Raw genomic sequence first — 24108 nt, 5'->3', positions numbered from 1 at the left:
TTTTTTTTTTGAGACAGAGTCTGGCTCTTTTGCCCAGGCTGGAGTGTAGTGGTGTTATTATGGCTCACTGCAACCTCCACTCCCTGGGTTCAAGTGATCCTTACGCCTCAGCCTCCTGAGGAGCTGGGATTACAGGCATCTGCCACCATGCCAGGCTAATTTTTTTTTTTTTTTTTGAGATGGAGTATCGCTGTGTCCTCCAGGCTGGAGTACAGTGGCGTGATCTCGGCTCACTGCAACCTCTGCCTCCCGGGTTCAAGCGATTCTCCTGCCTCAGTCTCCTGAGTAGCTGGGATTATAGTCGTGAGCCACCATACCCAGCTAATTTTTGTATTTTTAGTAGAGACGGGGTTTCACCATGATAGTCAGGCTGGTCTCGAACTTCTGACCTCGTGATCTGCCCACCTCAGCCTCCCAAAGTGCTGGGATTACAGGCGCGAGCCACCGCGCCTGGCTGCTAATTTTGTATTTTTAGTAGAGATGGGATTTTGCCATGTTGGCCAGGCTGGTTTCAAACTCCTGGCCTCAAGTGATCTGCCTGCCTTGGCCTCCCAATGTGCTGGGATTGCAGTCATGAGACACTATGCCTGGCCTTGGGTCTTTTTTTATACCTTCTATTTTTTTGTCAATACTTTCTTTAGACTTCTTGTTTTTTATTTCACACATGCTCATAATTACCGCTGGTAGCACTTTTCTGATGGCTGCTCCAAAATCTTTGTTATACAATTTCAGCATGTCTGTCACTTGGTGTTGGCATCTGTTAATTGTCTTTTTTCATTCATATTGAGATTTCACTGGTCTTTAGTGTGGTGAGTGGTTTCTGATTGGAATCTGGACTTTTGGATATCATGTGTGAGATTCTGGGTCTCATTTAGGCCTTCTGATTTTGCTGGCTTCTCAGGACTGGCGGGGAAAGTGGTGGTGCTGGGGCTCGTTTCTGCTAGGTAAGGGTAGAAGTCTAGATTCCCCACAGGGCCTGTGTGGACCACGTAAGGTGGTCCTTGTTACCCATGGGTGGAAGTGCTCCCTCCATTTCCTCCACTGACGCCAAGGAAAAGTAGCATCATTCTCACTGGGTGATGGTGAGATTCCTGACTCCACCAGGCTGCCTCTGATACCACTGCAATGGAGAGGGGAGGGGCACTCCTTTACTGCTGAGTTGGGGGTAGAAGTCCAGATTTCACTCTCCACTGACTCTGGCAGTTGCTCCTTACTGCTGAGTGAGAGTGAAAGTCCCAGCTCCCTATTTGGCCTTCTGTGAAACCACCCCATCAGGTTTGGGGTGCCTCATTATAGCCTGGCAAGCCAGGAAGTATAGGCTCACCACTCAGCCTTTACTCATGCAGCGAAAATGTGGCGGAAACATGGGCTGCGGCTTTCCTGCCTGTGTGGCTGGAGTAAGGCAGTTATTGTCTAAATATTTTCTCACTCACTAGGTTGCCATTTTCTTAGTCCTTTGACTGGGGAGAGCTGACCTTTGTTGGAGCTTTTTTTGTCTTTGCCCACTGGCATTTTTGGGTCGCTGCTTCTCTAGCTACAAATCTGGGATAATAAGGCAAAAAGAATGCCCAAGGAAGCCACCACCATGATGTTCTTCAGGTCCTGAGGTCCCTTGCTGGTCTGCCTTCTCTCTACCTTTTAGAGTCTTCTCATTTATTATTATTTTTTTTTTTTTTTTTTTTTTTTTTGAGACAGAATCTCGCTCTGTCGCCCGGGCTGGAGTGCAGTGGTGTAATCTTGGCTCACTGCAAACTCCGCCTCCCGGGTTCACGCCATTCTTCTGCCTCAGCCTCCTGAGTAGCTGGGACTACAGGCATCCGCCACCACGCCTGGCTGATTTTTTGCATTTTTAGTAGAGACGGTTTCACCGTGTTAGCCAAGATGGTCTCTATCTCCTGACCTCATGATCCACCCACCTCGGCCTCCCAAAGTGCTAAGATTGCAGGTGTGAGCCACCGCACCTGGCCAGAGTCTTCTCATTTTTGTTTGTATGTAACATCCAGGGGTTTTAGTTGTGGGTAGTAGAAGGAGTATAATAATCCACCCTAGTGGAAGCAGAAGTGACGACAATATGTTTTGATACTTTTTTTTCCTTGAGACAGGATCTTGCTCTGTCATCCAGGCTAGAGTGCAGTGGTACAACCACAGCTCACTGTAACCTCCATCTCCTGGGCTCAAGAGATCCTCCTACCTTAGCCTCCTGAGTGGCTGGGACTGCAGGCATGTGCCACCATGCCCAGCTATTTTTTTCTTTATTTTTGTAGCAACGGGATCTCCCTATGTTGCCAGGTCTGGTCTCTAACTCTAGGGCACAAATAATCCTTCTGCCTTGGCCTCTTGAAGTTCTGGGATTACAGGCATGAGTCACAGCATCTGGCCTTGATACATTTTTTTTTTCTTTCCACTGAATACCAGAAGAACATGACGAATTTTCTGTTGACTTTCCCATCTGAGTGGACTTTTAGTAACCTCTAGAGTTCTCAGTTTACTTCTGTCACACATGTGTTCACAGGGGGATGGATGTGGTAGCCTTTTGCTCAGTTTTTTCAGCTCTTGTCAGTGATGTTTGTCATTCATCTGTTCAGTTGTGTATTGAGAACCTATTGTGCTGGGGCTGATGAGGCCTAGGAAGATGCCCTGTAGGTAGGAGTGCATGTGTAGCGTCAGATGTTTTTTATCTATGTTATGTTATTTGATCTTTGCAACCTTGGAAATCAGCAGTTATAATCTCTCACAGATGAGGAAACAGACCCACAGAGATGAAGGAACTTTTCCAAGGTAGTTCTGCCAAATGTTGTTTCCTTGAAGGTGGTTGTGCAACTATTTACTTCCAAGAATGTTTTCTGTAAAAGTGATTAGGGGACTTGAGTGTTGGCCAAATATGATGGAAACTGGGCCAGGTGCAGTGTCATGCCTATAATCCCAGCACTTTGGGAGGCCGAGGTGGGTGGATCACCTGAAGTCGGGAGTTTAAGACCAGCCTGACCAACATAGTGAAGCCCTGTCTCTATTAAAAATACAAAATTAGCCAGGCATGGTGGCGCACGCCTGTAATCCCAGCTACTTGGGAGGCTGAGGCAGGAAAATTGCTAGAACCAGGGAGGCAGAGGTTGCAGTCAGTCAAGATGGCGCCATTATACTCCAGCCTGGGTGACAAGAGCAAAACTCCATCTCAAAAAAAAAAAAGAAGAAAAGAAATTGACTTGCCCCTCTCCACTCAATCTTTACTGAGTACATATTTGAGTGCTGCTGTGCCAGCCATTGTGGACGTGGTGGTGACCAGTGCAGGCATGACTGTGTTCCCATGGCACTTGCAGACTGCCCTCATGTGCTCTTTGACTGGTGGGTCAGTTGGGTAGATTGGAACAAAAGAGCCAGTCTCTCTTTTTCACAGTTTCAGTAATTGAATCCACATAGATCATACTACATTAAATGAATGTTTTAGAGGCCGGGCGCGGTGGCTCATACCTGTAATCCCAGCACTTTGGGAGGCCGAGGTGGGTGGATCTCCTGAGGTCAGGAGAATCGCTTGAACCTGGGAGGTGGAGGTTGCGGTGAAGCCCAGATCGTGTGCCATTGCACTCCAGCCTGGGCAACAGGAGCGAAACTCCGTCAAATAAATGAATAAATGAATGAATGTTTTAGTATGGAGATGAGTGCTACAAAAGGCTCAGTTTTGTATGGAACAGGTAGTAAAATAACACAGTCAAGGCTTAGGATTTTAGTCTGTGAGTTAAAGGTATTGTGAGTGGGCCAGGCTCAGTGGCTCGCGCCTGTAATCCCAGCACTTTGGGAGGCTGAGGTTGGAAGATCATTTGAGCCCAGGAGTTTAGGAACAGCCTGGGCAACATGGTGAAACCCTGTCTCTACCAAAAATACAAAAATTAGCTGGGTGTGGTGGCATGTGCCTGTAGTCCCAGCTACTCAGGAGGCTGAGGTGGGAGGATCACTAGAGCCCAGTAGGTGGAGGTTGCAGTGAGGTGAGATCACACCTCTGCACTCCAGCCTGGGTGACAGCCAGACCCCATATCAAAAAAACAACAACAAAAAATAAATAAACAAAAAAAGTAAAAAGGTATTGTGAGCAAGAGCTCTGTCGACATGGCATCGACACAGTAAAGTCAGTTCTGGCTGTCTCGTATCCCATAGCTATGTGGTGGTGATTTTCTTGTATTCTGATGTCCTGATAAACACATTCACCCAGACTTCGAGCAGGAGATGGCACTTTCTGGCTCAGCCACATGCCAATTTTGATCTGATCTGATTATTTCTAGTTCCCTCCTCCAAGTTTTTCATTTGGCAGCTAACCTTAGAAAATAGCTGTAATCAATTTAGAAGTCAGACTGAGGCTGACTTTTATCAGTCAGGAAGGTATTAAATTAGTCCAAGACATGGGCTTCCACTTGTGCCTTAGCCAGTCTTTGTGAGAACCTTGAGCAAGGCTGTCTCTCCAAGCCTCAGTTTCCTGGGGAAAACACCTGCTTGGCTTATCTTACAGGGTTAATAAGCATCAAAGAACTTACTGAAGGACTTTATAAATTAAGTACCATTATGTAGAATGGTGGTGGTTAGTGCCTTTATTTATTTATTTTTTGAGACAGGGTCTCCCTCTGTTGCTCAGGCTGGAGTGTAGTGGTGCGATCTCAACTCACTACAACTTCCGCCTCCTGGATTCAAGCGATTCTCCTACCTCAGCCTCCTAAATAGCTGGGATTACAGATGTGCACCACCATTCCCAGCTAATTTTTGTAGTTTTGGTAGAGATGGGGTTTCACCATATTGGTAAGGCTCGTCTCGAACTCCTGACCTCAAGTGATCTGCCCGCCTCGAGTGTTGGGATTATAGGCATGAGCCACCACATTTAGTGGCTAGTGCCTTTAGAATCCTGAAGTTACTGATGAAGAGGTCTGTCTAAGTGCAGAGCTATTGTTTTGGAGTTGTTTGACAATGAGCAGTTGTTTTGACTAGAAAGGATCATCTGAGAAAGTGATGCTTTTGTAAGGAACAGAACTTGCTTGAATAAGTTGTTTGAAATTGTTTTCTCAGAATAACTGAGTGAATAGGAAACAAAAGGATAGCTGAGGCCCTGTGTCGTCCTCTTTCTCACCCACGATGTAAATTAACTCATTATCGTACAATCAGGATCAAGTTGCTTTAGAATTCCTCTGTGACTGTCAGTGCATGAAACAAAATGACACATCAGAAACCATCCTGATTCATTTTGGAATCAGATGGGAATGCAAAGTATCTGATTAAGTTTTATGGAATATCCAGAAACTCCCATTGCTGTGCAGGTAATGATTTTATTTATTTTTTATTTTACTTATTTTTTTTTTTTTTTTTTTGGAACAGGAGTCTTGCTGTTGTCGCCTGGGCTGGAGTGCAATGGCACGATCTCGGCTCACTGCAACCTTCACCTCCCAGGTTCTAGCAATTCTCCTGCCTTAGCCTCCTGATTAGCAATTAGCCTCATGGTGGCACCTGCCACCATGCCTGGCTAATTTTTTTGTATTTTTAGTAGAGACAGGGTTTCACCACGTTGGCCAGGCTGATCTCGAACTCCTGACCTCAGGTGATTCACCTGCCTTGGCCTCCCAGAGTGCTGGGATTACAAGTGTGAGCCACCATACGTGGCCATGATTTTATCTTAAGGGCATTGGGTTTTTAGAGGTTAGTAGAATTGAAATATTATTCTAGGAATTGGCAAACCTCCACAGATCCCAGATGTAAAAGACTTCCTTAGAGGATAACTAACAGGTCAGTTATTTGGCACCAATTTTGTCTGCAAAGCTAATCTTGAATTTCAAGGAAGAACTAATAATCTACGTGATGCCAGCTGTTTTGAAGACTCTGCCCCATTGTTCTGTCTGAAATTTTTTTTCTCTTGAGAATTTTTTTTTTTTTTTTTTTGGAGACGGAGTTTCGCTCTTGTTGCCCAGGCTGGAGTGCGATGGCACAATCTCAGCTCACCGCAACCTCCGCCTCTTGGGTTCAAGCAATTCTCCCTCCTCAGCCTCCCGAGTAGCTGGGATTACAGGCATGTGCCACCACATCCGGCTAATTTTTTTGTGTTTTTAGTAGAGACGGGATTTCTCCATGTTGGTCAGGCTGGCCCCGAACTCCCGACCTCAGGTGAGGTCAGGCCTCGGCCTCCCAAAGTGCTGGGATTACAGGCGTGAGCCACTGCTCCTGGCCACTCTCTTGATAATTTTTTTAAAACGATTTTGATTTTTTTTGTAAGGACGAATTCAAAGTTATGTGAATACTAAATCTTAAATCTTGGGACATTTATCAGATGTTATTAAAATATTCCCTATTTATGATGCTCCCTCTTTTCCCTAAGGACATTCTGTCTTACACACACACACATAGATAAATATATTTTACTGACTTTGCTGTTTTTGACCTGAACAGTCCTGCTCCCATGAAGGTTTTTCATCTTTTCCTTGGAAATATAAATTAAATTCCTTATAGATAGGACCAGACCAATAAATGTTTACTTATGTGTGTCTGAGATTGTTTGTTTATTTGAGACAGGGTCTTTCTCTGTTGCCCAGGCAGGAGTGCAGTTGTGCAATTATAGCTCACTGCAGCCTTGACCTTCTGGGCCCAAGCAATTCTCCCAACTCAGCGCCCAAGTAGGTGGGACCACAGGCATGCACTACCATACCCAGCTGATTTTTTTTTTTTTTTTTTTTTTTTTTTTGAGACGGAGTCTTGCTCTGTCCCCCAGGCTGGAGTGTGGTGGTGCAATCCAGTATCTGCCTACTGCAACCTCTGCCTCCCGGGTTCAAGCGATTCTTCTGCCTCAGCCTCCCGAGTAGCTGGGACTATAGGTGCGTGTCACCACACCCAGCTAATTTTTGTATTTTTAGTAAGAGATGGAGTTTCACCATGTTGGCCAGGATGGTCTCAATCTCTTGACCTTGCGATCCGCCCACCTCGGCCTCCCAAAGTGCTGGGATTACAGATGTGAGTCACTGTGCCCAGGCCAGCTAATTTTTTTATTTTTATAGAGTCAAGGTCTCCCTATGTTGCCCAGGCTGGTCTCAAACCCCTGGGCTCAAGCCATTTTCCTGCCTTCATCTCAAAGTGCTGGGATTACAGGTGTGAGCCATCACCCAGCTTCAAAAAGTATCTTGAAAATAGAATGATTTAAGCATGAAATTTTTGTTTGTTCATTTGTTTTTCAGTAGAGATGGGGTTTCACCATGTTGGCCAGGCTGGTCTTGAACTCTTTGTTCCAAGTGATCTGCCCGCCTCAGCCTCCCAAAGTTCTGGGATTATAGGCATGAGCTGCCGTGCCCAGCCAAATTTAAATTTTTTGAAATAATTGCTAACACTGTAGCAAAGCTTTCCTTAGTTGTGTAGTGCATACAGGAAACCTGGTTGATGTGATATTTCTAACAGCTCATAAGAGTCTACATACTAATAGTATTTAGTATTTTCTAGTGCCCTGCTCTTCACATGTCATGTAAATGCCTTGGCTGTATCTAGTATAGATAGTACTAGTGGGATTCAGTATAACCCCTGATTTTTTGTTTGTTTTTAGTAATTCTTATGAGCAGTTAGATAAGAACTTGTTTTGAATTTTTGGTGCTGGTAAGCCAAGACTGCAAGAACTTGTTGAATTCTTAAACACTTGAACATTTACCATGCATTAGGTGTTGAGGATGGAAGAAAGAGTAAGACTCAGCATGGCCCCCAGGAATCAGGTCCAGTGAGGGATGCTCTGTGGCCAGGGACCTAATGAGATAAAGTATAAGGTGGTAAGGAGGAGGGAATAGGTTAAAAGTAAAATATGGAAAATAATATACTCTGATAATATTAGTTCTTTAAAAAAAAAAAAAAGCTGGAGTGGCTGTATTAATATCAGACAAATCAGAGCAAATAATTTTGCCACGGTTGAAGAAGGTCTTTTCCTTATGATAAAGGGGTCAGTTCTTCAAGAGGACAAAACAGTTCTAAACATTTATAAACTAAATGACAGCATTTCAAAGCATATGAAGCAAACACTGAGAACTGCATATATCCATAATGATAGTCAGTGGTTCCATTATTCTTCTCTTAGTAATTGATAGAATAAGGAGACTGAAAATCATTAAGGATGCGGGAGACTTGAACAACCCTATCAGCCTGCTGGATCTGACTGACAGTCATAGCACACCATCCAGGGAGAGCAGAACGTATGTTCTTTTTTAGTATAAACACTTACAAAGATCATATTCTTGTGAGCCATAAAATAAGGCCCAAATTTAAAATTATGCAAGCCATACAAAATATATTCTCTGACCACACTGGAATTAAGAATAATTCTGATAACAGAAATATCTTTGGAAATGTCCTGAATATTTAGTAACTAAATAACATACTTTTAGATAACCCATAGGTCAAAGAAGAAGTCAAAAGTGAAATTACAAAGTATTTAGAACCAAATGAAAATGAAGAACACAGCACAGTGGCTCACGCCTGTTATCCCAGCACTTTGGGAGACCAAGGCCGGCAGATTACCTGAGGTCAGGAGTTCGAGACCAGCCTGGCCAACATGATGAAACCCTGTCTCTACTAAAAATACAAAATTAGCTGGGCATGGTGGCACACACGGGAGGCTGAGACAGGAGAAATCACTTGATCCGGAGGCGGAGGCTGCAGGGAGCCGAGATCACACCACCACACTAGTGAAGATCATACCACTGCTCTCCAGCCTGGGCGACAGAGCAAGACTCCATCTCAAAAACAAAACAACAAAAAAAGCCAGCTACAGAGGGAAGAAGCTCCTGCAAGAGGCCACAGAGCCAGCAGATGGGAGGCCTTGAAGTCAGCGACAACCCACTCAGCCGAGTTGCTGCTTTTGCATCGCGCCAAGGACACTCATGAGGACCATGATACTTCCACTGAGAATGCGGATGAGTCCAACCATGGCCTCAGTTTGAGCCAACAGTTTCTCTTCCTGAGCAAGAAATTAAAATGCTGGGGGGGCCAGGCGCGGTGGCTCAAGCCTGTAATCCAGCACTTTGGGAGGCCGAGACGGGCGGATCATGAGGTCAGGAGATTGAGACCATCCTGGCTAACATGGTGAAACCCCGTCCCTGCTAAAAAAAAATCCAAAAACTAGCCGGGCGAGGTGGCGGGCGCCTGTAGTCCCAGCTACTCGGGAGGCTGAGGCAGGAGAATGGCATAAACCCAGGAGGTGAAGCTTGCAGTGAGCTGAGATCCGGCCACTGCACTCCAGCCTGGGCGACAGAGCAAGACTCCATCTCAAAAACAAACAAACAAAAAAAAAAGTGCTGGGGGAAGATGAAGAACTTTTAAAAATGTGAACAAAACTGTTCTGATTTGCCTCAGAGAAGGATCTCCCAGAATGGAAGGAGTGAGGCATCAGCGACATCAAGCTCCTGAAGCACAAGGAGAAAGGGACCATCCGCCTTATGCAGAGGGACAAGACCCTGAAGATCTGTGCTAACCACTACTTCACGCTGATGATGGAGCTGAAGCCCAACGTGGGTAGTGACCATGCCTGGGTCTGGGACACCCACGCCAGCTTCGCCAACAAGTGCCCCAAGCCAGAGCTGCTGGCCATCTGCTTCCTGAATGTTGAGAATGCACAGAAATTCAAAGTTTGAAGAATGCAGGGAAAAGATCAGAGAGAAAAGAAAGGATCAGGTAAAAATGATCATGCCGAAAAAGTGGCAGAAGAGCTAAAAGCTCTTTCAATGGAGGAGGAGACCAAGGAGGATACTGAGGGAGAAGCAATAAATCATCTTATTTTATTTCCTTTTCCTCCCTTTCCTTTCCTTTTCAAATTTTACCCTGCCCCTCCTTTCGGTTTGTTTTATTCTGTTTCATTTTACAAGGGATGTTATATAAAGAATTGAATTCAACAGTCAAAAAAGAAAAGATTAAAGCATGAATCAATGAAATAGAAAACAAAAACCAGAAAAAAGCTAAAAAACTGACTCTTTGAGACAATCAATAAAATTGATAAACCTTTATCCAGACTGGTTAGGAGAAAACAAGACACAAATTACCATACTACTGTACCAAGTGTTGGTGAAGATGTGGAGGAACTGGATCTCTGATGCTCTGCTCATGGGCCTGTAATATGGTATAACCACTTTAGAAACAGTGTGGCCTTTTTTTTTTTTTGAGATGGAGTCTTGCTCTGTCACCCAGGCTGGAGTGCAGTGTCACTATCTCCACTCACTGCAAGCTCTGCCTCCTGAGTTCACGCCATTCTCCTGCCTCAGCCTCCTGAGTAGCTGGAATTGCAGGTGCCCACCACCACACCTGGCCAATTTTTTTTGTATTTTTTTAGTAGAGACGGGGTTTCACTGTGTTAGCCAGGATGGTCTCAATCTCCTGACCTCGTGTTCCACCTGCCTCGGCCTCCCAAAGTGCTGGGATTACAGGCATGAGCCACCACGCCCAGCCTGTGTGGCCTTTTTATAAAGAATTAAATATACACCTACTATATGATCCAGCCATTCCACTCTTAGGAATTTATCAGGAGATAAGAAAGCATGTGGCTGGGCGTGTAATTCCAACACTTTGGGAGGCCGAGGTGGGCAGATCACCTGAGGTCAGGAGTTGAAGACCAGCCTGGCCAACATGACAAAACCCCGTCTCTACAAAAAATATGAAAATTAGCCAGGCGTGGTGGCACGTGCCTGTAATCCCAGCTACTTGGGAGGCTGAGGCAGGAGAATCGCTTAAACCTGGGAGGTGGAGGTTCACGCCACTGCACTCCAGCCTGGGCAACAGAGTTAGACTCTGTCTCAAAAAAAAAAAAAAAGAAAGCAAGCAAACGTGCCCATACAGAGATCTGTGTATGAATGTTCACAGCAGCTTTGTGACAACCAAAAACTAGAAACAACCAGAAAACTCAGCAATACATAAATGGATACACTGTGATCTATTCACACAGCAGAATATTACTCAGCAATGAAAGGGAATGAACTATTGATGTTATTCCATGGATGAATCTCCAAAACATGCTGCATAAAATAAGACAAAATGGCCAGGTAGCTCACACTGTAATCCCAGCACTTAGGGAGGTCGAGGTGGGCGGATCACTTGAGGTCAGGAGTTTGAGACCAGTCTGGCCAACATGGTAAAACCCCATCTCTACTAAAAATACAAAAATTAGCCAGATGTGGTGGTGCATGACTGTAGTTCCAGCTATTTGAGAGGCTGAGGCCAGAGAATCACTTGAACCCGGGAGGCAGAGGTTGCAGTGAGCTGAGAAATCCCGCCACCGCACTCCAGTCTGGGCAACAGAGCAATACTCCATCTTAAAAAAAAGACAAAAGCAACTTTGATTTCACTTACATGAAATTCTAGATAGGTGAAACTGGTGACAGAAGGCAGATCAGCCGTTGCCTGGGGCCGGAAGGAAAAATCACTAAGGAGCATAAGCAGATGCTTGTGGTGATAACGCTCCTTGTCTTGATTGTGCTGGTGCTTGTATGGGCACATACAGCCTTCAGAGCCCATGAAATTATATACTTCAGATACGCACAGTTTCTTCTATCTCAATTTTTACCCCTGTAAAACTATTAAGAAATTTGTGCTTAATACTTTGGTGAGCATTTTATGCCCTTTGCCCCATGTAGTTGGTTCTCACTGGTAGGCAGGCAGAGGCAGGTAGAATTAGCAGCTTCGGGTGAGACAGAGTTGAGCGTAGGTTCCTTCACTCAGTCAGGCTCTCCCGGCCGGTGGCTTGTTAAGCCTGGTCTGTTAGACCAGACCAGGCCGCTGCCCTTCTTTGGTGCTGCCGCCAAGGGAAGTGTTTGGCATGTGGGGTCTCTACAGTTAGTCCTGGGTTCTAAGAGTGTGAGACTGTTTTATTCTCTCTTTATTCCTTTGGGAGACAACATTCTACTTATGTTCTCTTAATGTTTTGTCCCCTAAGCATTAGCAGAACCCAGGGCTGCATGAGTTTTGAGTTTGTGTCTGGTGTTTTCCCTCAGGGCACAGTCTTTTGCTGAGCGCCTGCGCCTGGGAATTGCAGTGATTCATGGAGAGGCGCAGGATGCCGAGTCGGACTTGGTGGATGGACGGCATTCCCCACCCATGGTCAGAAGTGTGGCTGCCATCCACCCCAGCCTGGAGATCCCCAGTAAGTGTGCTGCTGCCTCTTTCCCACTTACCTCTGATTTTAAGGCTGACTAAACTGTTGTGTGTGTGGTTTTTTCCCTCATTCTTCATTTTTTTTTTAAGTTGTCAAAGACTGATTAACACCTTTCTTGGCCAGATAGTAGCGACTGCACTTCTGATTACCTTGTAAATCGCAGGGCCCTTTAGAAGCAGTCTGTCCTTCTTTGCAAGACCTGTGAAAATGTTTGGACTATCGAGACAGTTACGATGCTTCAGGGAAGTCCATTCATTCATTCAGCGGTATACCCTAGAGTGTAGTTGAACATAAGCAAGAAGCTTTTTTATGTACAAAGTTATTGACTGTGATGTTGTTTTTAAATGCAAAATATCAGAAAGGTTTAAATGGTTTACCAGAGGGTAGGGCTTGGTAAATTCTATTGTGTCAGTACAGCTAATTATGCAGCCCTTTGAAATAATCAAGACTATCTGGAAACGAGAAAAATCTATGGAATATATATGAACAAGGCAGAATGCAAGATTGTATACCTATTTGCCTTAGTTCAGGCTGCTATGACTAAATACCTTAGACGGGGTAATATAAACAACAGAAATGTATTGCTCACAGTTCTAGAGGCTGTGAAGGTCAAGACAAAGGCGCCAGCACTGACCTTGTGATGGGCTGGGCACGGCGGCTCACGCCTGTAATTCCAGCACTTTGGGAGGCCGAGGCAGGTGGATCACCTGAGGTCAGGAGTTCGAGGCCAGCCTGATCAACATGGAGAAACCCCATCTCTACTAAAAATACAAAATTAGCTGAGCGTGGTGGTGCATGCCTGTAATCCCAGGCACTCGGGAGGCTGAGGCAAGAGAATCGCTTGAACCCAGGAGACGGAGGTTGCGGTGAGCCGAGATCACACCATTGCACTCCGGCCTGGGCAACAAGAGCGAAACTCCGTCTCAAAAAAAAAAAAGATAAAGGTGCCAGCAGATTTGGTGTCCGTTGAAGGCCTGTTCCTCATAGATGGTGCCTTCTTGCTGCATCCTCACATGGTGGAGAAAGGTGGAAGACTCCCTCAAGCCCTTGTCTCCAACAAGGGCACTGACACCCTTCGTAGAGCAGAGTCCTAACAAGCTAGTCACCTCCTAAAAGCCCTACCTCTTAATCCACCACAGTGGATTCCAACATGAATTTGGAGGGACACAAAAATTCCGACCATAGCATTTTGCTCCCACCCCTCAAAATTCATGTTCACCTTACATGCAAAATACATTCATTCTATCCTAATAGCCCCCAAAATGTTAACTCCAGGTAAGTCTTAACTTAGTTTCAGCATCACCTCAAAAGTCTGAAGTCCAAAGTCCCATCTAAATATCATCTAAATCAAATATGGGTAAGACTTCGGCTCTGGGATTCACTCTGAGGCACATTTCTCTCGGGCTGTGAGCCTGTGAAATCAAACAGGTTGTATGCTTCCAAAGTGCAATGGTGGGACAGACATTGGATAGACATTCCCATTCCAAAAAGGAGAAGTGAGGCCCAGTGTGGTGGTTCACACTTATAGTCCCAGCATTTTGGGGGGCCAAGTTGGGTGGGTTGCTTGAGGCCAGGAGTTCAAGACCAAAAGGGAGAAGTAGGAAGAAAGGAGGGACAGGTCCTGACCAAGTCTAAAACCCAACCAGACAAACAACATTAGATCTTAAGGCTTAAAAATAATTTTTGACTCAAAGCCTTGCCTTCCGTAAAAACTGGGGCAGGGGTTAGTCCTGCAAAGCTCTGGATGGCCCCACTCCCACAGCTGCAGCAGCTCTCAGTCATTGGAGTCTCAAGCCTGCATCTCTCAGGCTGGAGTTGCATGCTAGTGGTTCTACCAGTCTTGGGTCTTAGGGTGGCTCTGCCCCCATGACTCCACTGGGCTTTGCCCTAGTGAGGGCTCTCTGGTGGCCCTGCCCGTGACAGTTCTCTGCTTGGGCCCTGGCATTCTTTGGGGCATCCTTTGAAGTCTGGGTAGAGATAGGTGTGCCCCCACAGCTCATTCACTCTGTGCACTGTGGAGATGGCACTGCCCAGACACCACTGTGGTTTGTTGCCTGTGCCTTCCAGAGGAGTGGCCCGAGCCATAGTTGGGCCTGCTTGAGCTATAGCTGGAGTGGGTAAGGAGCACTCTGGAATGTGGGAAGTGGAACCTTGAAATCATTCTGCCCCCAAGACCCTGGCATTCTGGGTTTATGATGAGATGGGCAACCACAGAGATCTCAGAAATGCCTTTGGGGTCATTGCTTTACTGTCTTGATGAATAGCATCGAGTTCTTTTATTTATTTATTTATTTTTTATTTTTTTGAGACAAGTTCTCACCCCGTCACCCAGCCTGGAGTGCAGTGGTGTGATCATGGTTCATTGCAGCCTCACCTCCTGGGCTCAAGCAGTCCTCCCACTTCAGCCTCATGAGTAGCTGGAACTACAGGCACTTGCCACCACACCTGGCTAATTTTTGTGTTTTTTGTAGAGGCAAAGTTTTACCATGTAGCCCAGGCTGGTCTTGAACTCTTGAGCTCAAGTGATCCACCCGCCTCAGCTTCCCAAAGTACTTAAGTTGTGAGCCACTACTCCTGGCCATCTGGCTTCTTTCTATCCATACTAATCTCCTTATCAAATGTTTGCTTGGTGGCTGGGCGCAGTGGCTCACACCTGTAATCCCAGCACATTGGGAAGCCAAGGCAGGTGGATCACGAGGTCAGGAGATTAAGACCAGCCTGGCCAACATGGTGAAACCCCATCTTTACTAAAAATATAAAAATTATCTGGGCATGGTGGTGCATGCCATAAATCCCAACTATTTGGGAGGCTGAGGCAGGAGAATCGCTTGAACCAGGGAGTCGGAGGTTGCAGTGAGCCGAGATCCAAGATTGTGCCACCGTACTCCAGCCTGGCGACAGAGTGAGACAACGTCTCAAAGACAGATCTTGATCTGTCTTCCAAGCTGGAGTGCAGTGGTGCGATCAGAGCTCACTGCAGCCTCGACTTCCAGGGCCCAAGCCATTCTGCTACCTCAGCCTCCCAAGTAGCTGGGACTATAGGTGTGTGCCACCAGGCCTGGCTAATTTTTTTTTATTTTATTTTTATTTTTCTTGTAGAGATGGAGTCTTGCTTTGTTGCCTAGACTGGTCACAAACTCTTGAGCTCAAGCAATCCTCCCTCCTTGGCCTCCCAAACTATTGGAATTATAGGCCTGAGCCATTGCATCCAGGCTTGTTTTTACCATTTTTTTCTTTTTTTTTTTTTTTCTTTTTTTTTCTTTTTGAGATGGTGTCTCGCTCTTTCACCCAGGCTGGAGTGGAGTAGCACGATCTCAGCTCTGCCTCCCGGATTCACGTCATTCTCCTGCCTCACCCTCCCGAGTAGCTGGGACTACAGGCACCCGCCACCATGCCCGGCTAATTTTTTGTATTTTTAGTAGAAACAGAGTTTCACCGTGTTAGCCAGGTTGGTCTCGATCTCCTGACCTCGTGATCCACCCGTCTCGGCCTCCCAAAGTGTTGGGATTACAGGCGTGAGCCACTGCACCCGGCCTCTTTTACATTCTTTACAAGATGGCCAGGCTGGAATATTTGGAAATATATTTTCCAAATATTTAAGTTCTACTTCCCCTTTGATGATAAATCTCATCTTTAATTCATCTTCTTGGATTTTAGTATAAGCAATCAAAAGCAGCCATGCACCCTTTTTTGTCAAAGATTCTATTTCACTGCCCTTTTTTTTTTTTGAGATGGAGTCTCACTCTGTCACCCAGGCTGGAGTGCAGTGGTGCAATCTTGGCTCACTGCAACCTCCAGCTCCTTGGTTCAAACAATTCTTGTGCCTCGGCCTCCCAAGTAGGTGGGACTACAGGCACCCACCACCATGCCTGGCTCATTTTTGTATTTTTAATAGAGATGACATTTCACCATGTTGGCCAGGTTGGTCTCAAAACTCCTGATCTCAAGTGGTCTGCCTGCCTCGGCTTCCCAAAGTGCTGGGATTACAGACATGAGGCACCACACCCGACCTTTTTTTTTTTTTTTTTTTTTTTTTTGAGACAGTGTTTTACTTTCTTGCCCAGGCTGGAGTGCAGTGGTGTAATCATGGCTCACAGCAACAGCCTTGACCTCCTGGCCTCAATCGATCTTCCCACCTCAGCCTCCCAAGTAGCTGGGACTGCAGGCGTGTGCCACCATGTCTGGCTAATTTTTGTGTTTTATGTAGAGATGGGGTTTTGCCGTGTTGCCCAGGTCAGCTTTGAACTCTTGGGCTCAAGGGATCCTTCCACCTCAGTCTCTCAAAGTGCTGAAATTACAGATGTGAGCCACCATGACCAGCCTACTGTCTGTTTTTCTACTAGCATTATGATCATGACCACTTAGATCATTTCGAAGAAGATTGAGGCTTTCTTTACAACTGTTCTCTTCTTCTGAGCCTGTCTTAGTCTGTTCTGTGTTGCTATAACAGACTACCTAAGACTGGGTATTCTATAAAGAAGACACATTTATTTAGCTCATAGTTTGTCATGCTGGGAAGTTAAAGAGCAGAGCATCACATCTGGCAGTTTCTGGTGAGGGCCACACACTAGGTTGAAACATGGTGGAGAAGAAAAGTGAGCAGGCGGGTGCAGAGAGATCACATGGCAAGCGAGGAAATGGGAGAGTCTGGGAAGCCAAACTCATTTTTATAATAACCTGCTCTCATGGGAACTAAGTGCCCTGAGAGCAAGAACTCACCCCAATAGGAAGGCATTAATCCATTCATGAAAGATCTGCCTCTGTGACCCAAACATCTCCCACTAGGCCCCACTTCTCAATAGTGCACAGTGGGGATTAAATTTTTTCTTTTTTTTTTTTTTTGAGACGGAGTCTTGCTCCATCACCCAGGCTGGAGTGCAGTGGTGTGATTTTGGCTCACTGCAACCTCCGCCTCTCGGGTTCAAGAAATCTCCTGCCTCAGCCTCCCGAGTAGCTGAGACTACAGATGCCCGCCGCCACACCCGGCTAATTTTTTGTATTTTAGTAGAGATGTGGTTTCACCTTGTTGCCCAAGCTGGTTGTGAACTGAGCTCAGGCAGTCCACCCACCTCGGCCTCCCAAAGGGCTGGGATTACAGGCGTGAGCCACCGCGCCTGGCCCAAATTTTTGACATAAGTTTTGGTGGAGACAAAGTACATCCAAACCATAGCAGAGCCCTCACCAGAGCTCCCCTTTACAGTCTGTACGTAGCAATACAGTCTTTTTCTAGCCTTTTCCTCTTCTAGCCTCTGCCCATTACCCAGTTCCAAAGCCACTCCTTCATTGGTAGGTATTTGATACAGTAGCAACTCACTTCTCAGTAGCAATTTCTGTCTTAGTTTGTTAAGGCTGTTATAACAAAATACCTTAGACTTGGTAATTTTTTTTTTTTTTTTTTTTTTTTTTGAGATGGAGTTTCGCTCTTGTTGCCCAGGCTGGAGTGCAATGATGCGATCTTGGCTCACCACAACCTCCACCTCCCAAGTTCAAGTGATTCTCCTGCCTCAGCCTCCCAAGGAGCTGGGATTACAGGCGTGCACCACCACGCCTGGCTAATTTTTGTATTTTTAGTAGAGACAGAGTTTCTCCATGATGGTCAGGCTGGTTACGAACCCCCGACTTCACGTGATCTGCCCACCTCAGCCTCCCAAAGTTCTGGGATTACAGGCATGAGCCACCGCACCCGGCCAGACTAGGTAATTTATAAACAACAGAAATTCATTGCTCACAGTTCTGGAGGCTGGGAAGTCCTGGATCAAGGCACTAACAGATTGGTGTCAGGGGAGGGCTCACTCCGCTCCTGAGGTGGCACCTTGTTGCTGTGTCCTCACATGGTGGAAGGAGCAAGGCAGCTCTCTGTAAGGACACTAATCCTGTTCATGAAGGCGGAGGCCTTGAGATTTAATCATTTCCCAAAGGCCCCAGCTGTTAATACTGTCAAATTGGGTATTAGGTTCCAACATAGCGTTTTGAGAGGACACCATCTTTAGACCACAGCACTCTCTTTGTCTATGCAAGGACCAGGAGGGAATATGAAGAATGAATGTAGTTGGGTTGGGGTGATAGAGTTATGTATGAATTTGTTTTTGTGTTTAAGAAACTTCCCCATGCCTTAATAACATCTTCTCAAAAAAAAAAAAAAAAAAAAAAAAATGCCGCCTTCGAGTTGTTGGGGAGGAACCCTAACCCCCTGCCCTCATAGATTCAGTGTTTGGTGGCATATGGACTAAACTGGCAAAAGACAGATGAGGAAGAGGAAAGACGGTTTAACCACATACATACAGATGTGTATGATGCATCTCTTTTGTGTGAGTCACAAAAATGTGACTCAAAGAAGTGGTTAGAATGTGGGGCTTATATAGTATCTTAATAGGGGAACAGGAGAGGCAGAAAAGGCCCATGTGGGAAAACAGATGACTTCTTTTTTTTTTTTGAAACGCTCTTTTGCCCAGCCTGGAGTGCAGTGGCGCAATTATGGCTCACTGCAACCCCTGCCTCCCAGGTTCAGGCGATTCTCCTGCCTCAGCCTCCCGGGTAGTTGGGACTACCGGTATGTCCACCATGCCCAGGTAATTTTTGTATTTTGTTTTTGTTTTTGTTTTGTTTGTAGAGACGGGGTTTCGCCATCTTAGCCAGGCTGGTCTCAAACTCCTGACCTCAAGTGATTTGCCTGCCCCAGCCTCCCAAAGTGCTGGGATTACAGGTGCCCGGCCCAGATGACTTCTTAATAGGGGAAGAGGAGGAGGGAGGGGACTGATGGGAAGTGGGTGCTGAGGAGAATAGATGGGAGAGAGGCTAGTTTTTGACAGCATCTGTTTAGGTGTGGTCTGGACTTCTTCTAGTCTTAAGCGGTAAGAGTCAGTCTTCCCTGGTGTTCCCATGGAGGGGATTTATCACAGTTGAGTTATTTTGAGTTATTTTGTGAGGCTCTGTTTTTCAGCATATAAGGGACTTCAGGAACTCAAATGCTTTCGGCTCAAAATAATTTTTAGGTCACAGAGGTATATTCTGGACTGTTAGATTTTTGCCTTGCTCATGAGTTTGCTCATTTATAGAGAAAAAAAACAGAAGGAACTAGTGTGGCTGGGATAGCCATGAAGAAGCTGGAATTCCAGCTGTACTTTGTAGATGGCAGCTGAGGTAGAAATGGAAGGCCATCTGGGCAGGGGTTAAATCTCCTGAGGGGTGGGGGACTGAGCTTGAGTTTGCGTCTGGCTCCATCACTTATCGGCTGTATGTCCTTGGGCCTGTTGCTTTCCTAAAAAAGAGCGACAACAAGAGGCCATCCTCAGAGTTGACCCATATGATAGGCCAAGACGGTGGAGAGCCCACGATGTTCCCTCAGGACCCAGCGCTGCCTGCCTTATGTGAATGAGACAGGACTGCAGTGATGAGATGTTCGGTGATGGACTATGGTGTGGCCAGGAAGACACTAACCTGACTACCAGGAGGCCCCAGAAGGGAGGAGATGGACTAAGATAGCAGTATCTGTGGGGAGCCGACCGAGGAGGACTTTGAATACCAGTAAATACACTCGCGTCCTAGAAGGTGGCCAGCAAAGGCTCTCGATCTAGGCTATTTAGTGTTCAGCAGGCCAGGCTTGCATCTGTGTTTGGGATAGGTTGCACAGAAGAGAAGCTGGAAGTGCAGAGGCCAGATCCGGGAGGCTGATGAAGTTGAGCAGGCACATGGGAGGGGAGCTTGATCTCTTGGGCTGTGCTGTCCAGCCGGGTGGCCACCGGCTATGTGTGGCTCCTGCACACTGGGAATGGGGTGGGGAGGAGTGGGAGTGTGAAGGACACACACCCCTAATCTGAAAACCTTAATGTAAATATCTCATTAGTGAAGTTTTATTGATTCTATGTTAAAATGGTAATATTTTGATATATTGAATCAAATCAAACGTTATTAAAATTAATTTTACCTTTTTTTGTGCTTCTGTAATGTGGCTACTAGAAAATCTAAAATTGCTTATATGGCTTACATTTGTCACTGTGTATTTGTGTTATGCGTTGTTGCTCTAGGGGGTGGTAGCAATGGGAATGAAAGGGACAGAGCACTTTGAGAAATGTTAAAAAGACAATGGGAGGGAGACCAGGTACGTTGGTGCACTCCTTTAATCCCAGCACTTTGGAAGGCTGAGGTGGAAGATTTGCTTGAGCCCAGGAGTTTGAGACCAACCTGGGCAACATAGCACAACCCCATTTCAAAAAAAAGTTTAAAAATTAGCCAGGTGTCTGGGCACAGTGGCTCACACCTGTAATCCCAGCACTTTGGGAGGCCGAGGCGGGTGGATCATGAGGTCAGGAGTTCGAGACCAACCTGACCAACATGGTGAAACCCTGTCTCTACTAAAAATATAAAAATTAGCTGGGTTTGGTGGCGCGTGCCTGTAATCCCAGCCACTCAGGAGGATGAGTCAGGAGAATCACTTGAACCCAGGAGGCGGAGGTTGCAGAGAGCTGAGATTGTGCCACTGCACTCCAGCCTGGGCAATAGAGTGAGACTACCTCTCAAAAATAAATAAATAAATAAATAAAATAAGCCAGGTGTGGTGGTGTGCCTGTAATCCCAGCTACTTGAGAGTCTGAGGTGAAAGGATCACTTGAACCCAGGAAGTCAAGGCTGCAGTGAGCCATGATGGTGCCACTGCACTCCAGCCTGGGTGACAGAGTGAAACCCTGTCTCTAAAAAAGACGGCAGGAGGGAATGAACATTTTTAATGTTTTAGTCTCCAGTACAGCCCTTTTAATTGAGTGATGATTTTCTATTTTATAGATAAACAGGGTCAGAAAGAGCAAGCAACTTCCCTGCAGTCACATAGTGACAAGCTGGACTTGTCTGACTAAAACCTGTGCTTTTGCTACTGTGCTCATGGGTCTCTTGGACTTAGTGATGGGGATTTAAGGAGGAGAAAGGCAGGAGATAGAGCCAAGGTTCAGGATTTGGGGCTGGGAAGGTGTTAATAAAGTGTTTGGCTCAGGGCCTCAAAGCCTTTTGCTTGTGTGTGCATTTCTCACAGCCTCATGTGCCCAGGCTGTTGGTGCTGGGGATTAGGCCTGGGGCTGCCGCTCCCTTTCAGAATTCTTGTCTGGCCTCAGAGGGGCTTGTATCTAGGAACTTCAGCAGAACCCTGCGAGGGCTGGCTGGGACCATTGGTGAGATGAGCCATGCCCAGGAGGCATGGATGAATATATGTTCCTTTTCAGTCCTGCAAGCGTGTGGGCTGTGATGAGGAATGCATTGGCAGTCTTTAGATGAATGCTGCTTCTTTGGAACTTGCTGGGTGTTAGCTTTTGGTGTGGCCTTAGGGAGTCGACTCTGGACTGCAGACACTGAACTAGAGGTTTCCCATCTGGAAATGAGGTCATGGGACTGGATGATCTCTACGTTCTTTCTAATACTTCTTTTTTTTTTTTTTTTTTTTTTTGAGACGGAAGTCCCGCTCTGTCGCCCAGGGTGGAGTGCAGTGGCGCAATCTGGGCTCACTGCAAGCTCGCCTCCTGGGTTCACGCCGTCCTCCTGCCTCAGCCTCCCGAGTAGCTGGGACTGTAGGCACTCGCCAGTATACCCAGCTAATTTTTTGTATTATTTAGTAGAGATGGGGTTTCACTGTGTTAGCCAGGATGGTCTCTATCTCCTGACCTCATAATCCGCCCGCCTCAGCCTCCCAAAGTTCTGGGATTACAGGCGTGAGCCACCACGCCCGGCAATATTTCTTTACTCATGTGATCTTTATGTTTCATAATTTTAATTATAATGTTTCTAAGTTTATGTTTTGACTCAAGTAGTGATCATTACAGGCCGTCTTTGGGAATGGAGAATTTTAGTTTCACGGATCCTAAATATTGGATTGTTTTTATACATTTGATGATTTGACACCCTACATAGAATGGTTTTTTAAGGTACTAGCAAATAATATATGAAGGGAAAAGAAAGCATTCTTCCTGCAGCATCTTGAATATAAAGATTTTGTTATTTAGTATTAGATTCTAAAACTTATTTTGTATCCTCTGATTTCTTATAGATAAAAATATGCCTACTAAAAAACAATGAAAATACTTTTTCAGGCCGGGCGTGGTGGCTCAAGCCTGTAATCCCAGCACTTTGGGAGGCCGAGACAGGTGGATCACGAGGTCAGGAGATCGAGACCATCCTGGCTAACACGGTGAAACCCCGTCTCTACTAAAAAATACAAAAAACTAGCCGGGCGAGGTGGCGGGCGCCTGTAGTCCCAGCCACTCGGGAGGCTGAGGCAGGAGAATGGCGTAAAACCCGGGAGGCAGAGCTTGCAGTGAGCTGAGATCCGGCCACTGCACTCCAGCCCGGGCAACAGAGCCAGACTCTGTCTCAAAAAAAAAAAAAGAAAGGAAGAAAATACTTTTTCAGAATAGAAACACTATATATAATATTTGAAAATATTACAATCCATAAAAGTTAGAAGAAAATAATAATTAGTGCTTGATCTCACTAATCAAAGACACACCACTTTAATTTGGTGAGCCTCCTTTTAGTTTTTCCACCCTTATTTTCATAGAGCTGCAATGCATGGTTAATGCATAATTGTGCATGTTGCTGCCTCCTCCTCCCAGCTTCCTGATGTGTCGTCTCAGGTCACCAGAAACTTCCAAAACAGCAATTTCTTTCTTTTTTTTTTTTTTTCTTGGAGACTGGGTCTCACTTTGTCACCCAGGCTGGAGTGCAGTGGCACAATCACGGCTCACTGCAGCCTTGACCTCCCAGGCTCAAGCGATTTGTCTACATCAGCCTCTTGTAAACAGCATTTTTATGGCTGTCTGATATCCCATCATATGAATATGGCGTAGACTGCCCAACCACAGCCTAATTTGCGGTTTTTATGTTTTCTTCTGTTCTTTGCCCATATAATGTGGCAGTGAATATATGTGGATAAAACACTCTTCCCACACTTTGGCTTATTTCATTTCAAGCTTCTAAAAGTGAGATTAATGAGTCAGAAGGCATGAATATAAGGCTTTTTGTCAAGTTGATTTCCTAAAGGGCTATTCATTACACTTTTTCACCGGGATTGAGGTCAAGTGTCCTGGGAGTAGGAGTGTTGAACATGTAGAAAGTCACTTCAGTTCTGGAATTTATCTTGCTTTGCTTTGTTTTGTTACACTTTTTTGTCCTCTCCTGATGCTCACCTAGGGTCACACATTGCCTCTGGTTGTCATATGTCTTTCGTCTCTTTCAATCTGGAGCAGGGGTTCTCAATCAGGGAGTGGACATTGTCTCCTAGAGGACATTTGGAAATGTCTGGAGATAGTTTTGATTATCACAACCAAGGGGGTGGCTACTGGCATCTAGTGAGTAGAGGCCAAGCATGCTGCTAAACTTCTCACAGTACACAGGGTGTTCCCTTGCAGCATAAATGTATCTGGCCCAAGACGTAAGCAGCTGAAAACCCCCGATCTAGAACAGTCCTTTCACTTCCAGCCTGGTCGACAGAGCGAGACTCCATCTCAAAAAAAAATTTTTTTTAAATTGAAGTCAAAGTCATATAACATAGAATTAACCATTTTAAAGTATAAAATTTACTACCTTTGGCCGGGCGCGGTGGCTCATGCCTGTAATCCCAGCAACTTTGGAAGGCCGAGGAGGGCGGATCACGAGGTCAGGAGATCCAGACCATCCTGGCTAACACGGTGAAACCCCATCTCTACTAAAAATACAAAAAATTAGCCGGGCGTGGTAGCGGGCGCCTGTAGTCCCAGCTACTCGGAGGCTGAGGCAGGAGAATGGCATGAACCCAGGAGGCAGAGCTTGCAGTGAGCCGAGATCGCGCCACTGCACTCCAGCCTGGGCTACAAAGCGAGAGTCCGTCTCAAAAAAAAAAAAATTTACTGCCTTTCAGTATATTCACAGTTTTGTGCAGTTACCATTTCTTTCTAGTTTCAAAACTTCTCATTACCCCAGAAGAACACCCTGCACCAATTAAGTAGTTTCCCCATGCCCCC

General features: G+C 45.8%; 1 protein-coding gene across 13 annotated transcripts in view; it reads left to right on the top strand.

The window, feature by feature from the left end:
- The window catches only part of PRPSAP2 (phosphoribosyl pyrophosphate synthetase associated protein 2), a 71803-nt gene that overhangs the window by 39718 nt on the left and 7977 nt on the right, over window positions 1–24108 (top strand). For all 13 annotated transcript variants that reach the window (XM_017854725.1, XM_017854728.1, XM_017854730.1 and 10 more), the window contains one exon: window positions 11970–12118. In XM_017854725.1, the coding sequence (XP_017710214.1) occupies window positions 11970–12118 (149 nt within the window). The remainder of the gene's footprint in view (window positions 1–11969; window positions 12119–24108) is intronic.

This window comes from Rhinopithecus bieti, unplaced genomic scaffold, assembly GCF_001698545.2.
Source record: "Rhinopithecus bieti isolate Rb0 unplaced genomic scaffold, ASM169854v2 scaffold_39885, whole genome shotgun sequence".
Classification (NCBI taxonomy): Eukaryota; Metazoa; Chordata; class Mammalia; order Primates; family Cercopithecidae; genus Rhinopithecus; species Rhinopithecus bieti.
Note: the sequence above shows the minus strand (reverse complement) of the source record. Positions and strands in the feature narration are given on the sequence as shown.